General features: G+C 36.9%; 1 protein-coding gene across 1 annotated transcript in view; it reads left to right on the top strand.

Annotated features, from left to right (window-relative positions):
- CACHD1 (cache domain containing 1) overlaps positions 1 to 16,316 on the top strand; it is a 135,908-nt gene that overhangs the window by 107,342 nt on the left and 12,250 nt on the right. The window contains 9 exon segments of the mRNA XM_032217813.1: positions 5,877 to 5,959; positions 5,962 to 5,997; positions 8,975 to 9,078; positions 10,131 to 10,247; positions 11,757 to 11,917; positions 14,412 to 14,498; positions 14,650 to 14,768; positions 15,442 to 15,591; positions 16,065 to 16,226. Of these exon segments, the coding sequence (XP_032073704.1) occupies positions 5,877 to 5,959; positions 5,962 to 5,997; positions 8,975 to 9,078; positions 10,131 to 10,247; positions 11,757 to 11,917; positions 14,412 to 14,498; positions 14,650 to 14,768; positions 15,442 to 15,591; positions 16,065 to 16,226 (1,019 nt within the window).

Here is a 16,316-nt window from a genome sequence, read left to right as displayed (position 1 = left end):
TCCTTACATGCCCCCAATTTGTGATTCTGTCTTTAAATCTCAATAGTTTCCCATTGTAGGTATATTTCATGTTCCCTCTCCATTTTTCCATATCTTGGATTAGATTACCCTTAATTGTGTATAAATGGCAATCCTCGCTGTTCAATGTTCCCTTAAGCTATTATATAGAATAACAAATGGTAAACATCTCACTTTATTCATCTTAAAAGTTCTCTATATGTCCATCAGTGATTACCATATCTTGATCTCCATAAATTAGCTCACTAATTTATGGAAAGATCAACTAAATCAGCATTTCACCCCTATCTTTGATGGAGCCAAAACGATTGGGAGTGCTGAATTTGAATTACAAAACAGTCTCTTTCACATTACTCTTTGACCAGAAGTCAAAGTAGTGATATTGGTCCAATTGCTTCCTCTCTCTTGCTGATCTTAAATAATGTTCTTTATCATCTCAGCTGATCTCCAGCATTTTTCTCCTGGCCACGTATGCCAAAGAAAGTTTTCTTTTGTATTTTGTAAGAATGCCTGTAGATTCCTGGGAACTGGAGTGGAGTGGAGTAAGTACTATAGGGATGGCATGTATGATATCTTAAGAGGATAGAGCATGCAGTTGTAGCCCTCCAAATCTTTCAGACTACTTCAGTAGTCTTTGATCTTTGAGTGTGATAGCTGAGAGCTATGGGGTTTGCAGTCCTACATTTCTGGATGCTAGATTGGCTGGTTGAACCTGTTTCTGTGTGCCACCTTGAACTTCTTTTGGATAAGTAAGTTTACTAGCATGTTTAACTACGGTTGGCTCTTGTGGAAGGAATGGAATTTTGTATATATCTGATGTGATTGCTGGTGAAGTGGAATTTGGAATGCTTAAGCAAATTTCAGGTTAGAGGGAAGAAGCATTTGTCTGCATGTGAATCAAAAAAAGTCTCCATCTGGGCTTTGCATGCAAAAGGGAGGAAGTCTCCTGCAATTCCATGCCAAAATAAGGTCCTTGAACCAGAGAGTTTCAAAGGGAGGGTTGCTGTTGCCCTTAATGATTTCTTGTGAAACTGCGAATATATTGGAGAGAAAACTTCAGCATTGTACATGTATATCCCTTCACCAGAATTGTTTATGTACTATAATAGTAGCAGATGACTGAAGGAGGATTCTTTTTTCCTTCTGCACATTGTTGTAAATACATGCAAGTACAGGCTTTCGAAGACAGTCTTTTGGCCGTTTCATGTGTCAGTTGCTAAGGCAACAATATGCAATCTTGAGCTATGGAATAAAATATGGGTATCAGCAGACCTCCACGTCTGGGCAAGATATTATCATTTATTCACAGCTGCTGTTCCTACTTCTACATCTTTTAAGCTTCAATATACAGAATCTTTTATAAGGACCTGGGCCTCCAGGTCCAGTTGTCGGGTTTGTGTATTGCTAAGGGTTGTTTAGATTGTCATGATGTGCCGGGTTTAGTAGCTGGGTGGTAGGGAGTCTTAGTCATGATAATACAAGAATGTTAAGTGGGAATAATCACATCCAGGAGGTGGCAAGATGTAAGGCTATGTGGGAATGACCTTGGGAGTAGAGAAACAGCTGAATCCAGGGGAACCATTGGATAAGCATAGACCACAGCAGGAATATGGGCATGACAAACCTCTCAAACCTGTAGTAGCTATCGGGCAGAAATGTATTTTCAGATTTACAAGATTCTGCTAATGTAAAATTATAATAAATTTAGTTCATCCGGGCATAGTTCTTGTCTAGATTAGCTTGCAAAGCCAACATAAGTTTAAAAACCCTGGTTTGGTAGATAGAGTTGAAATTGGATGAATTATGGAAATCACCACGGATATTGTACCACTGAGTTCCTGTTATACTTTTCTGGAGCATCACTTTCTGATAATACTAGCAGTGCTGGAAATTGGGCTGGGTCTGATAGGTAAGGTCTCATCACTCCTGCCACCATGTGAATTCCATCGCTTGTCTGGGCAATTTTATATGAGGGCACATCTTAGTCTTGTGATTAATTTCATAGTATGAAAAAAAACGTAGTTTGAATTCCTAGCACTGCTACAGATTTTACTTGAAATTTATATGCAGGAAGAATGACATTTAGTGACAAAGCAGATTGTAACAGCCACTCAGATTTCTTGCCAAGCAGTCAGACAAATGCATACTAAATGCATTGAAAATGGAGGCTAGCAATTTAATTTTATCCTTTCTGTTAGGGAATGTTTGTTACCTAGGGACTACCATAGCTCAGGGGATGGGAAATTGATTGATGATGGTTTTTGCATTATCCTTTTAGTTGCTGGAGGGAATATGGTTTGGCTCAAAGTATCCCATGCCATCCTGAAATTGGTGGGAATGAAGATAATCATATGGCTGGCTTCAAAATGCTTAGGAGGGATTGGGGAATGAAAACTATGCCATGTAAAAATGGCCTCAGGAAAGTGGTTCTCCCACTGCAGGGAATTTATTCACTTATCCAGCATATTTCTATGTCTCTGTAATTAAGCAATTTAGTAGCTTACATAGGAAAAAGCAATGTAAAAGCTACCTAATTAAAACAAAACAAAATACAGAGAATACAACAAAAAGGAGAACATTACAACAAAACAGGGTTTTAAAGTAAAAGTATGTATACTTTACTTTCTTAAAGTCTTTAAATATTGGGCTACCATTCTCTACCTGGGCTCCAATTTGATATAATGTGCCATGCATTTCTCAGGCAAAAGAGGAGAGGGTAGGAAAAGGCTGAGAATGCACAACCAAGTAAAATTTGGTATGTATACATGCCATCCAAATTGAGAAAGGCTGAATGGGAATTGGTGGTTGCTATCAGTGATTGAAGACAGACAGACAGACACACACACAACACACACACACAAGAGAGCATAGCCTGTTAATATATGTAACCAAAAACCAGGAGTCTGATAGCACTTTTTCAGATTAACATTTTATCAAAGCCCTAAGACGTCACTAGCAACAGCTCACTTCATAGATGCATCACAAAGATTATTATGCCTTTGATAACGTAAGTAGTAATCTAAAAAGCGAAACCTCTTGATTTTTTGCTACATGTATGTGTGTGTGTGTGTGTGTGTGTCGTATTGAACCTTGTCATTTATTTTATATTCATTCTGTTTGACAGGTATATAAAGACTGTAAAGGTTTTTGCTTGGATAGCTACTTCCCACTGATTTAGAGATAGCTTCTGTCCAATAGTGCAGCTTCTATTCCCTTTAAGTTTCAAGACAACTTTTGTTCCCCCCCCCCCCGCGTCCCCCTGGTAGCTTAGAGAGAAGCCTGCATGATAATATTGCATCAGCATTTTGAAGCTTAACATATTAAAAAAAACTAGATCTTTTTGCAGAAAAGGACGTTCTTTTGCATTCTCACATAGAACCTGAATCTTGACTGCAAAGAAAAAAAATTAGTTTGACAAGGCAGTCATGATACAATTATCTTTCAGAAAATAGATTTTTCTCCACCAGCAGAATTTTATCCCCTAAAGGAAACATTTGAATATAAGCTGATTCAGGTCTAAACCTAAAATTCCATAACCAATTGATGGGCAATTAGCGTGTCCATATTCATTCTAAACCCAGAGCTTTTGACCTTTCAGCTACTTGGAATTTTAGTATTTTGCAGGAATTCATATTCCCTTTCTCGTGAAGGGAGGAGTGAAAAGCTGTGAAGAATTTTAATAGGCAGAAGGGTCTGAAGCCTTGCAGTTCCCCACAAGCTGAAAAGAATCTAGTCTTTCAAACAGCATCTACTTGTCATAAGGTGTCTATATTTCTGTAGCTGTTGGACGCTGTGAGGGACCTGGAGGCTGTCCTGAGCCGGGATTGTATCTATTGCTTTGTTTTTTGTTACATTTCAGCTCTCTTCTCTTTTTTCTTTTTTTTTTTGAAGTTTATCTGCCAGACATCTTTTTTAAGAAACCAGTATCAATTTCAGGAAGCGAAAGTCAGTCGCCTGTACAACTTCAACAAAGCAGTTGTGCTGATTTTATATGGTTTAGAAAAAGATCAGGTTTCAAATTAAAAATGCTGTAAACAGAACTCTGTTTGCTTCTTGTGTATATAATTTATTTATACAAGAGAAGAAAAATGAATGCTGAAAGCAAGATTATCTGAGATGAGAGGTCTGGGGGGATTGCTAGAGAATAATAGATAAATTTTGTACAGTTTTTTTTAAAAAAAGTGGTACAGAACGCCTTTTTCTGTCGGATTTTGATAATCCAGTAAATACAAATGTTGGGTTGTCTTTATCATTTTTAGTGGGGCTTTTTGTTAAATTAAATATACTTCACTTAGCTCGTAGCAAACATTCTGGAAAATGCATGCTATACAGTTTCTGAGAATTCCTAAAATTACATCTCCACTTTCCTTGTTTTGTCTATCTTATTTTCTTTTCTTTTATTCTCATTAAGTAATGTGTGAATTGAGCATTTCTGCTAATAATTTGGCCAGGAATTGATTTAAATTAAAAATGTAGTGCACCAACTGTGTGATAGCCATTTAAAAAAATAGTATTCTGTTCAACATATTGATGTATTGTTAAATGTATAAGACTGAAGAGATGAGACATGTAAAATTCTAATTTGCATTAGGACAAGCGTCATTAATCATAAAATGATTTCCTTGATTCACTTGAGAAAGATTTGGCCCACATGAAATTTTAATTCAGTTTTAAAGAAAATTAGTGACATACTCATGACGTCTCATGTAGATAATATTTTATGATATGGAAAGGAAAGAAATAAAGGTGAAGAAACCCTACAAATACATTTCATCTCAATTGATTAATTTTACTATTTTCCAACGTGACCCATCAGTTATTTTTAGTTCAAAAACAATATATGCATTCTAACATCCCACAAGCTACCAAGTAGTTGTTTGATTTTGGCTTAACATAATGTGCTTAGTTGGTAAACTACTTCCAATATGTTAAGTTTACAGTCTAGCAGGTTATCGTTATTGAATACATTTAAACACCTGATGGTTATCTAGATTGTCATGTGAAAATTAGCCACGCATACCAACATCTTGCGACTGCAACAAAATTGATGAATTTCTCACTTCAAATATTGGCACCATCCCTGGAGGTCTTTTATGGATTACTTAAAAAGTTTCCATTTGCTTACTCGTGATATAGCATGTTATCGATTGTAGGATTGTGTATGGTTCAGATTTAATTTTGGAAGAGGTGTTTCAGAATATATACGTAGCGAGAGCAACACAGTGCCACAATCTAACTCTTTAAAGCATTGCATCTTTTTTTCTGGGATCATGCAATTGTAGAGGAATGACTCTCCCCGCAGCCGCCGCATCATTCGGCGGACGGATAACACAGAAAACTTTAAGGAACAATCCAGAATATGATTGTTCCTGTGCATATTTCTGAAACACCTCCTTCTACAAGAAACCCAGAGCATTACAGAGCAAGATCATCTGTTGTATCTGTCTCTATTTATTTTTTACTGTACGCTTCTGCAATTGCTTTTCCATTTTTTTTTTTTTCCTCTTGTTCTTGATTTTCTATGGTTATATTTATTTTTGTTTGTCTAGCTTGCCAACTTGAGTGGGTATACAGTAGCATGAATGCAAACAGAAGACACGTGTGCAGATAATATGGACCCAGACAAAACTGTTTCTGTTAAGTTTTTCTTTGTTTTCTTTTGTTCTCTGAAGGAGAATCTGCTGAGATGAATTAAGTTACAATGTTTGCTCTGATGTTTGTGAAAATCCAAGGTTAAAAGGCTATAATTTGCTCAGAGAGAGAATCCTTATTCCTTTAATCATGATTCTAAGCAAATTTGGTTATTTTCTTAATTCTATGTCTCTCAAGAAGTCATCTTGTGCTTTTTCTGTTTGTAGCTCACAGGAGTCTTCTGGCCATTCTGTTGCGGTGATGGGCATTGATTTTACTCTGCTGCGGTATTTCTACAAAGTACTAATGGACTATTACCAGTTTGTAATCAAGACGGAGGCAAAAAATAAGGAAAATTATATGCAGTCCCTTTGCTTTATCTTATACTTTGTCGTGTTCTTTCAGTTACTTCACTACAGCTATCATTAAGACGACCAAAAAATTTTTAGATGTGAGAAGAAAAATTACAATATTAAAAAATCCTAATTCTGAAATAAAGTCTTTTAATCTGGGTCAAGAAGAGAATAGTTTACAGGTCACAATTAGAAATCAACTACTTCACAGTGATATTTGCTTTTACTTTCAAGAGGTTTTGATTTATGGAATATTTAAGGGTATCTTTGATAAGTATATAAAGTATAAAACCATGTAAAATTAGAAGATAAAAATGAATATTGCACGAGGATTGAAGGATGAAAACGCACTTAAACTAAACAGTTCATTTAGTGACTGTTCAAAGTTACAACAGCACTGAAAAAAGTGACATGACCATTTTCACACTTATGACCATTGCACCATCCCCATGGTCACATGATTGACATTTGGATGCTTGATAACTGACTCGTATTTATGACAGTGTCGTGTCCTGGAGTCATGTGATCAGCTTTTGCAACCTTCCAACAAGCAAAGTCAGTGGAGAAGCCAGATTCACTTAACAACTGTGTTACTAATTTAACAACTGCAGTGATTCATTTAACAAACGTGGCGAGAAAAGTCATAAAATGGAACAAACTCACTCAACAAATCTCTCACTTAGCAACAAACTTTGGAGTCAATTGAGGACTACCTGTATTGAAGAATGATGTGCATAAATGAACAAAAACAGAAGATGAGATGAGCTGTATTCAGATCTGAAGAAGTGCTTGGTATCTAGTTTGATGGGATCTTTTCTTTCTGCATCAGTGAAGATCAACATTAACCACTCTCAGTGGTCCCTCGTCCCAGCCTATTGTCCTTAGGAATATTATCTCCCTTCTGCCCACTATTACCTGATTCTTAAGCTTCAGAATGAACTGGAGGAGAATAGCAATAGCAATAATAGCAATAGCAGTAGACTTATATACCGCTTCATAGGCCTTTCAGGCCTCTCTTAGCGGTTTACAGAGAGTCAGCATATTGCCCCAACAATCTGGGTCCTCATTTTACCCACTCGGAAGGATGGAAGGCTGAGTCAACCCTGAGCCGGTGAGATTTGAACCGCTGACCTGCTGATCTAGCAGTAGCCTGCAGTGCTGCATTTAACCACTGCGCCACCTTGGGCAATGAGAAGAAAGTGTGGCTTAAGACAAGAGAAATCGTATAAAAAGGAATAGAGAATGCAAGTACCTAGCAAGGAAAGCTAGAATGAAAGACCATGTAGCAGCCTATATTGTAGGAAGGGGCAGCCTACAAATTATTTGCCATCTTCCCAAGCACGGTACTTTGAGATTGTGCTCTTAATCATGGCATGATTATTAATTTTCTTTTGCAAAATAAGATTAGAGATCGGAATAGGTTGGGAGGCAAACTCTCTCTCCTTTAACCCCCACTAAATCCTGAAAAACAACCCAGTATTTTCCTGATAAAATTAAGCTTACACAGTGCAGCTTACTCAAAAATATTAACCATTTCTTTCCATGGTAAGTGTATAAGATTGCAAGTTTATTGATGAAATTATGGAACATAAAAGAGATACAAATATTTTTCTGCATCTTTTCCACAATTGTGAGTTTATGGTTACCAGGTGATTGGTTAAAGAAATGAAAGAAGACTCTGCCCTTGTCCTCCATCTTTAGTGAAAGATAATGAAAAATTACACAATTTAGAATAGACTTATCTGATTGCTGGCATTTTTGGATAAAATAAAATATTTCAATATGGATTTAGATGTAACTATGGGACTGAAACTGTTTGGGACACTTTGGTGATACAATATTCACTAATGGCTGGACTAAAAAATGGGTTGATGTGATTATTGGATCTCTCAACTACTTTTGCTATGTCACTGAATATCTTCCTAGGCTACTTGGAATAAGTGAAACTTGGTTGATATGACTTTATGATATCTTTTGTTCTTCTTGGAGGATTAATCTTAGAAGGGAAATACTTTCCTGCTTGGCACCAAATTCTGTAATTTACATGCATTTGTTTTAGGGGTTATTTTGTCTCAACCCTAGTGAAAAGCAACCTCATTCTAAACCTTCTGTTGGAATAAAATTTGAAATACTTCCAAGTGTTGTATATTCCAGTGCAACAAGACCCCAACATATTTTGAGTGTTACAGGGAACTATTGGAATGTGAATAACACTGAATCCAGCAGAAATTAAGTTTAATATAACCAATGAACAATAACAATACCCTTCACTTAAATAATGTCTCTCTATGCTGCTGTAGAATTGGAAGAACTTTATTCTAAATATATGTGAGTGTAAGGTCTACTTTTTCCATATTGAAACTGGCCTTGGCTGCAACAACTGACAAAAACAGAAAGCCAACTATAGTTTGGCAGCACACTGCATTTTAGAAACTGTCTTTAAAAAAACATTATGTCAATCTTAAGGCTCTTGTAACACATGGAGTTCTACTGCTGAAATATTCTCTATTTTGTTTCAGTTAAGAACAAATAATTTGTACTAAATTTAGGAACTCTTGGAAAAGAGGTTCTAAGCTTCAGACATTTAGAACTTGCAATCTTTCATGTATTCCTACCATCCCTAATTCCATTTTTTGGTTATGTTTTTATATTTTGTTGTTTCTGTGTTGCTCTATTGTTGTGAGTCTCAAAAGAATTGATTGGAGTTGGGTGGCATCCAAATGGAATGTTAAACTCGCAGCCAGATGCATTATGCGCTGTCCATGCCCATGCCTGGTTTAGCGAAAAGGAGAAAAGTCATGATTTGTCATGTGATGATGCCATGATGATGCGGGTTTGACATACCTGGTCTAGATAAATAAATAAACACATGTGTCTTTTTGCATGCACACATTTGTTTGGCAAATTATACACCTGGCTACCTAAGAATACATGTATTCTGATCTATTACTTCTTTTACTGTTTGCTTTTTGATAGGTGCTTTATTATGGAAGACAGAGGATATCTTGTGGCACATCCAACTCTTATTGATCCTAAAGGTCATGCTCCAGTAGAACAGCAACATATTACACACAAGGTTTGCCTGCATCACAGTATTTCAATATATAAGTAGTCCTTGAGTTACAACCACATGTTCAGCAGCTGTTCAAAGTTACAACAGCACTAAAGGAGGGGGACTTTCAACCAACTCTGCAGTGTTGCAACTGCTGTAGCATCCGCACAGTTATGGTTGTGATCTGGGCACTTGGAGCCCAGCTTGCAGTTATGACATCACAGTCATGATCACTTTTTTAAAAAATACAGTTGTATTATTAAGATTGTAATAAAGACAAGCAGAAACTAATATTTAAAGAAAATAAAAGATAAAATGAAAATTTAAGAAAAAAGGAAATATAAAGAAATAGCTTCTAATTTTCTTTATAAGTATAAATTTACCTCTTGCTTTATAGTTATATCATAGCTTTAATTTTTGTTGTATAATCTATTTTTTTCTAATCGTCAATGCCATAAGTGTTGCTTTTGTTCTTCTTCATACAAAAAGTCTATGAGGGATTTCCAGCCAGCAGTAAACTTAGATAATGTCTTTTTTTCTAATCAAAACTATCTTTGGCCATCTCAGCAAGTTGCATCATCTTCAACATCCATTCCAGTAATGTTCACTGGAAGCTCCTCATTATCCTTGCTGTCTTCCCACAAGCAAAGTGAATGGGGAAGCCAGTTGGAAGTTAGAAGTCACTCCTGCTCCCAATATTTTTTGTCTGCCCATTGTGCCTGCCGTCTGCATATCCTGTTCCCCCACAACATCAAATGGCAGCCCAAAGAAGCTGCTCATGGTGTCTCCTGCCCCTCCATGCACTCACTGACCTGGTTGCCTGCAAAAACCCCACGTGGTCCTGGGTTTATGATGGCAACCAGAACTGCCAGTATTGCTGTTGTTAAGTGATACAGTCATGTGGATATTGTGCTTTACAACCACATTGCTTAGTGATGGAAGTTCCACTCCCAATTTCCATTGTAATTCAAGTACCGTTTGTTTATAGCTATAACTGCCAATTTAACAATAGAAATACACTGCTGATATTTGTAAAATTATGAAACCATTAACAGTCGTCTTCTTTTTATTTATAGGAACCTCTTGTGGCAAATGATATCCTAAATCATCCAAACTTTGTGAAGAAAAATTTGTGTAACAGTTTCAGTGACAGAACCGTCCAGAGATTTTATAAATTTAATACTAGCCTTATGGTACGCTGTTTAATGTAACCCATTCATTAAACTGTTTATATCCAAATAGGATATTATTTAGATTGTAGTAGAGACGGTATAACAATCTATGTTGCAGCATTGGTCTGATAGGCTGAATGGTAGATCATGGGGCAGTTTATTTATACTGTACATTTAAATATTTGAGTATTATGGGTCAACTTTTAGACATTTAGTGACCAAACCTTTATCCCAGTTAGTGACCAAAATTTTAAAAACATCATCAGCAAATTACAATGAATTGGGTTTTTGCATTTGTTTTGCAGCTTCAGTACTGAAACACAGGTGGGGTTTTTTTGCTTCAGGGATGGGGCAAAAACGCAAGTTTTCAGTAGAAGTTCCTGAGAATGTTATCAATTTGCATGCTTTCCATGCACATTTGGGAACATAGAAATTATATTGGATGACTTCATTCCATACAGTGGCTGCCGGACTGGTAATATGAAACTCATGTAGAGGACATTCAGTTAGGAAAGTGGCATTAAGTTAGCAGTGCAGGGAAAACCATAGATTTGATACTTGAGGTCAAATGTAATATTCGTTACCTCTGCAAATCTATAATGGAACGACATTTAAAAGAGCATGCAGTTTTTTTCATTGCATTTCAAAGATTGTTCCAAAACTAGAAAAAGATTTTTTTAAAAATATGTGAATTGAAATTAATGATATATATATATTCCATGCTTGCTCGCCCATAGAAAACTGACATCCAGTTAGATTACATTGTTACACTTTTCCTATGAGAAAAGGCACTAAGGATTTTATAACTTGAAATGAAAAAAAGGTACTAGTTACTTCTTCAAGATCAGAGGAACCTTGTGCTAATAACCTGTTGCAAAGAAACAGCAGCAGGAGGGCGTTGTAGACCTTACATAAACATCTCAGGAGGCTGGCCACTGTGGAGAAAATGTTGCTGGATCAGATAAGGCTTTGCTGGGATCCAACAGAGTGCTTGGATGCCTAGCTGAAATGGAATGTGGGACATTCTGTAATCACAGTATTATTATTTGAGTGCATTAATGAACAGTGTACTCTTCTTATTCTCTAATGACTGGGAAAGATGAGAGGAACAATTGCTGTTTCAACGTTATTCTTTGAATCAGAAGCTTCCTAGCCAGATGGTGATAGGGCCTCATGATTCCCCCCCCCCCCGATTTGCAAAAAGTTTTCAAAAGGTAAGGTAACAAATGAGATATGTATTCCATGCTTGCTCTACCATAGAAAATTGACATCCAGTTAGATAGCAATAGCAATTTTACATAGCAAGATTACATTGCTTTAGTCAGAAAAATGTATTGCTTGCAGTTTATTTACATTTTTATCTGGTTGGGATATTTTGTATGTTGAAGCATTGATTTCTGATGAGAGTTCATTTAGTTGGACACTGTAAGCTTATAGTGTAGCAGATAACATTGGTCGTAACAGGAACAATTCACTTCACCGGGAAACATGTTTTCCGCCACATGTCTGATCTGTTTTCCTTCCCCCTAGGGTGATCTGACAAATCTCGTGCACGGCAGCCACTGTTCTAAATACAAGCTGACAAGAATACCTGGAACCAATGCCTTTGTTGGAATAGTAAATGAAACCTGTGACTCACTTGCTTTCTGTGCCTGCAGTATGGTAGACAGGCTCTGTCTAAACTGTCACAGGTAAGAGGACATTTGAAATGAGACATGATTGGATTATACTTCGGATTGTGCTTCTTTAAAAATGAAGGGATTGCAAGGCCTCTAGATAATGTGCATTTGGTTTTTAGCTGAGTGAAACAGCATGTGACTCAACAGGCATGTTAAGTTATTTACAAAATGCCTAGGCAGGTTGCTTATTTACTATGTAAGGCACAGTTCCATATTCCGTGTGAAGAAGCAAAACATTTCTAGCTACACTTGGGTCATCTTGACATCCAAACATTTGATTTGTGGGCTCCAGGAGACTCTCTTGCTTTCTCCCAGAAGCGTAGCCATATTTTTATTTATTTATTTATTAGATTTTTTATCCTACCCTTATTATTTTATAAGTAACTCAAGGTGATGAACATACAGTATCTGATACGGTTTCCTTCTATTTTCCCTACAACAACAACCCTGTGAGGTGAGTTGGGCTAAGAGAGAGTGATTGTCCAAAGTCACCCAGCCAGCTTTCATGCCTAAAGCGAGACTAGAATTTATAACCTCCTGCATTCTAGGCCAGCACCTTCAATCACTAGACCTGTTGTATAGTTAACAGACTGGTTTCTTTTTTGTTGCAGCTCTCTTAGAAGACAGGGCTATACTTTCTTTTCATGGGGCAGGACTGTCACACACCTGCTTGTTGGATAACTATTGGATTGCCAGGCTAGAGCTGCGCTTCTGTGGGCCGAGAATGAGCTGTGTGTAGCAGTTCCAGTCTGAAGTACAGCTTGTTAATGAGCAAAACGTGGCCATTTTGCAGGACTGAATTAGAGATTACTTGTTAGAGATTGCTGAATTAGTGGTTGCTTTTTACCTCAACATAGTTTCTTGACAACAAGGAGTTCCCACCTGCCTCCTCCCAGAAATGCTTTCAGTCTGTAGTCCTCAACGTACGACCACAATTAAGCCCAAACTTCCTTTTGTTAGTGAGGCATTTGCTAAGTGAGTTTTGCCCCATTTTATTACCTTTCTTGCTTCAGTTATTAAATGAATCACTGAAGTTGATAAGTTAGTAACCCAGTTGTTAAGTGAACCTAGTTTCTTCCCCATTGACTTGGGCTTGTCAGAAGTTCAGAAAAGGTGAGACATGATCTTGGGACAAAGCAACCGTCATAAATATGAACCACTTGCCAAGCATCTGAATTTTAATCACGTGACCATGGGGATGCTGCAAAGGTCATTACTGTGAAAAACGGTCAGAAATCACTTTTTTCAGTGCGGTTGCAACTTTGAGAGATCACTAAACGAACTGTTGTAAATCAAGGATTACCTGTATTCCTGAATAAATAGTCTAGTGAATTAATTCAGTCAATCTGGTTTAGGTGACAGGTTAAGTCTGATTCGGGGTCACATTTTATGCATTTCCCTCAAGATTGTGGGCCAGATGGCTTATACTGTATGGCACTGCCTATCTTTTATTTATTTATTTGTAAATTTTATTGGCTGTCCATCTTACCACCAGGGTAAGCTCTTTGGACTATTCTGGTGGTGATATTTGATCATCGTGTATCAAAAATGATACTGCAGAAAAAAAGAATAGAAAAGATCATCTTTATGTTTGTTTAATTTTAAAAAGTGAAAAGCCTGATAAAGAAAATAGGCATGGTGAGAAGAAACAAGATGCAGAGAATTTCCATCTTCTCTTATACTGAAACTCAGCAACATCTATGAAGCTGAATGATGAGAGATTGTAGATTATGCTAATGTCAGGGTTCCAAGTAACAGCCCCAATGAAAGAAGAATCTGAGCTAGAAGTTCCTCAAAGTTCCACTTTATTAGAGATGTCATATTGTCACATCTGGGGAAACCTGAATCTGAAAGCTTCCAGGTTTTCACCACCCAAAGGGAAGTCAAGGCCCCTTCCCCTGGACCCACATGTCCATCACATGATCCAATCACTCCACCGTCCCAACTGGAAATGCCTCCCAGTCACGCCACTCCAGGTGCAGGTTGAAATGTCCTTGACTCCCAGAGAAAAGAATGTTGTTATATCTCTACCACTCCATGGAATCCTCCCTCCCAGTTTTCCACAGCTCTAAATGTGACAGCCCGGAAGATCCAAAGTAAAGATTGCCTCAAGGGCTGAAAGCTAAATTAAATTCTGGATTTTGTGCTACTACTTGTTTGAGGCATTAAAGAATGTTTTTCCACATTTGTTGAAAATGAAGCTACTAATGCCTACTAATTGCAGTAGTTACATGCTACTTCACATGAAATCACCATAGCTATAGAGGAGTTATACTCCTTATGGCATTTGTGCTGACATTATTGTAATGACTGTGGACTTTGAAAACTTAGTAAAATGTTGAAAGGACTCTACCTATGTTGCCAATATTATTCTAGTAATAAGCCTAATAAACATAAACAACACTATTGGCCCTATTTGACACTAAAATTGTTTTTTAGCCCAAGATTCAATATGTACAGGGAGTAAGAGATAATAAATATATTATTGTTTATTTTTTCCCTGAAGAATGGAACAGAATGAATGCGAATGTCCTTGCGAGTGTCCTTTAGAAGTCAATGAATGTACAGGCAACCTTACCAATGCAGAAAACAGGTATGTATAGCTCACAACTTATTAATAATGTTATTATAATATTGTTCAATGTGTTAAATGGGCCATTGTATTGTTTTAAGAGTAAATTATTCAGATGATAATGTAACATAACCATTGAGTGAGTTTTTGCATACTGCTTTCCAAATTTTAGAAACCCTAGTTGTGAAGTCCATCAGGAACCTCTGACTTTTATTGCTGTGGATTCCAGCCTACAGGATGCTCTTCCTCAGTGTATCAATACACAGTGTAATCAAAGAATGGAGAGGGTAAGTTACACCCTTTTTCCCTTAAAGAAATCAGTAAAGATTTTTTTAAACTGCTTGAAGAATTAAAATAAAACTATTATAAAATCAGTTGAATTTACTTTTATCTTTATTTATCCTAATAACATATAGCTCCTCTTCTTTGCAGATTCAGATTCTACCCTTTGAAAGTTACAAAACCTTTAAAATGATAGCATAATGTTGAAGAAATTAAATTGGAGCAGCTTGCCTGAATCTAGAACCTGAAAAAGTGCTAAATAGTCATTGCTTTGGGGATTCTTAGGCGGGTGTTATGGAAACGGCTGCTTGAGATCTCATATTTAAATCAGGATAGCACTGGTATAATAACAGGAACATAAATTGTCTTGTTCCACTTTGAAGAAAAGGACAGTAAGGAGGATGGAGGAAAATTAATGTCATTTCTGACTAAACAACAAGTAAAATATCAGGTTCACATACAGCACTTTTGTTTATAGAACAGCTTAGCTGGTAAAAAGACAGATCTGTTTTCTCATTGGAAGTGCACATTTGCACTTCCTCAAAGAGATAGCAAGGTGGGATAGCTTAACTAACCTATCTGTTGGTCTAGCTATAAAGACTGACTTCACAAATATGTTTGCTTCGAATCACTTAATCTTGTAACAAGTAAATTTTCACAGCCATTTCCTTGTCTTGCAGAGATTGTTTTGGTGTCTTAGACTGTGAGTGGTGCATGGTGGACAGTGATGGAAAGACTCACCTTGATAAATCCTATTGTGCTCTTCAGAAGGAATGCTTTGGGGGTATTGTGGGTGCCAAAAGCCCCTATACGGATGAAATGGGCTCCATTGGTAAGATTCATTTGCATTTTTTAATGTCTTGAGATCTGGTCTGGATGATCTACATTAAAAAAAAACCCCCAATTATAGGTTTTGTGAGAATCACGCAGGGTGAAATTGCATGATTCTTTTTATCATAACAGAAATTTGGCTGTGGAAGCAGAATGTATACAGAATCCTGTATAACAGATGCTTTCTAGTCCATGCAGTCTGTAAGGTGAAATGCCATTGTGGTGTATCGATTAGGATAGGGATTTAGTCTATTCATTACAATTTGTAATATATTCTTACATAGACCAATGAAATGGTCACATGGATTGTTTTGAAAAGTGGCATGATTTCCTCTCTGGAGTGTCTTTGTCACCCAAATTAGACTTCAGGCAGCATCCATAATCTGGCAATTATCTAGATTATTTTATAGGATTTGAACTTCTTCAGGAGATTTTCAACATTATTTTCATTTCTCTCTCTCTCTGAATGAAAAGGAGATGAAGTGATAACTTTGAATATGATAAAAAGCGCTCCAGTTGGTCCTGTAGCAGGAGGTATTATGGGATGCATAATGGTGTTGGTTCTCGCAGTCTATGCCTATCGTCATCAAATCCATCGCCGAAGTCATCAGCATATGTCTCCACTTGCAGCCCAAGGTAAGCTGAACAAATGTGTTTTTTTTCTCATGGAATAGAACTGCAAGTGTTTTCTGGCTCTGACTCTTTTGATTTTGTGCAAATCTTCTG

This window comes from Thamnophis elegans, chromosome 5, assembly GCF_009769535.1.
Source record: "Thamnophis elegans isolate rThaEle1 chromosome 5, rThaEle1.pri, whole genome shotgun sequence".
In the NCBI taxonomy this organism is placed as follows: Eukaryota; Metazoa; Chordata; class Lepidosauria; order Squamata; family Colubridae; genus Thamnophis; species Thamnophis elegans.
Note: the sequence above shows the minus strand (reverse complement) of the source record. Positions and strands in the feature narration are given on the sequence as shown.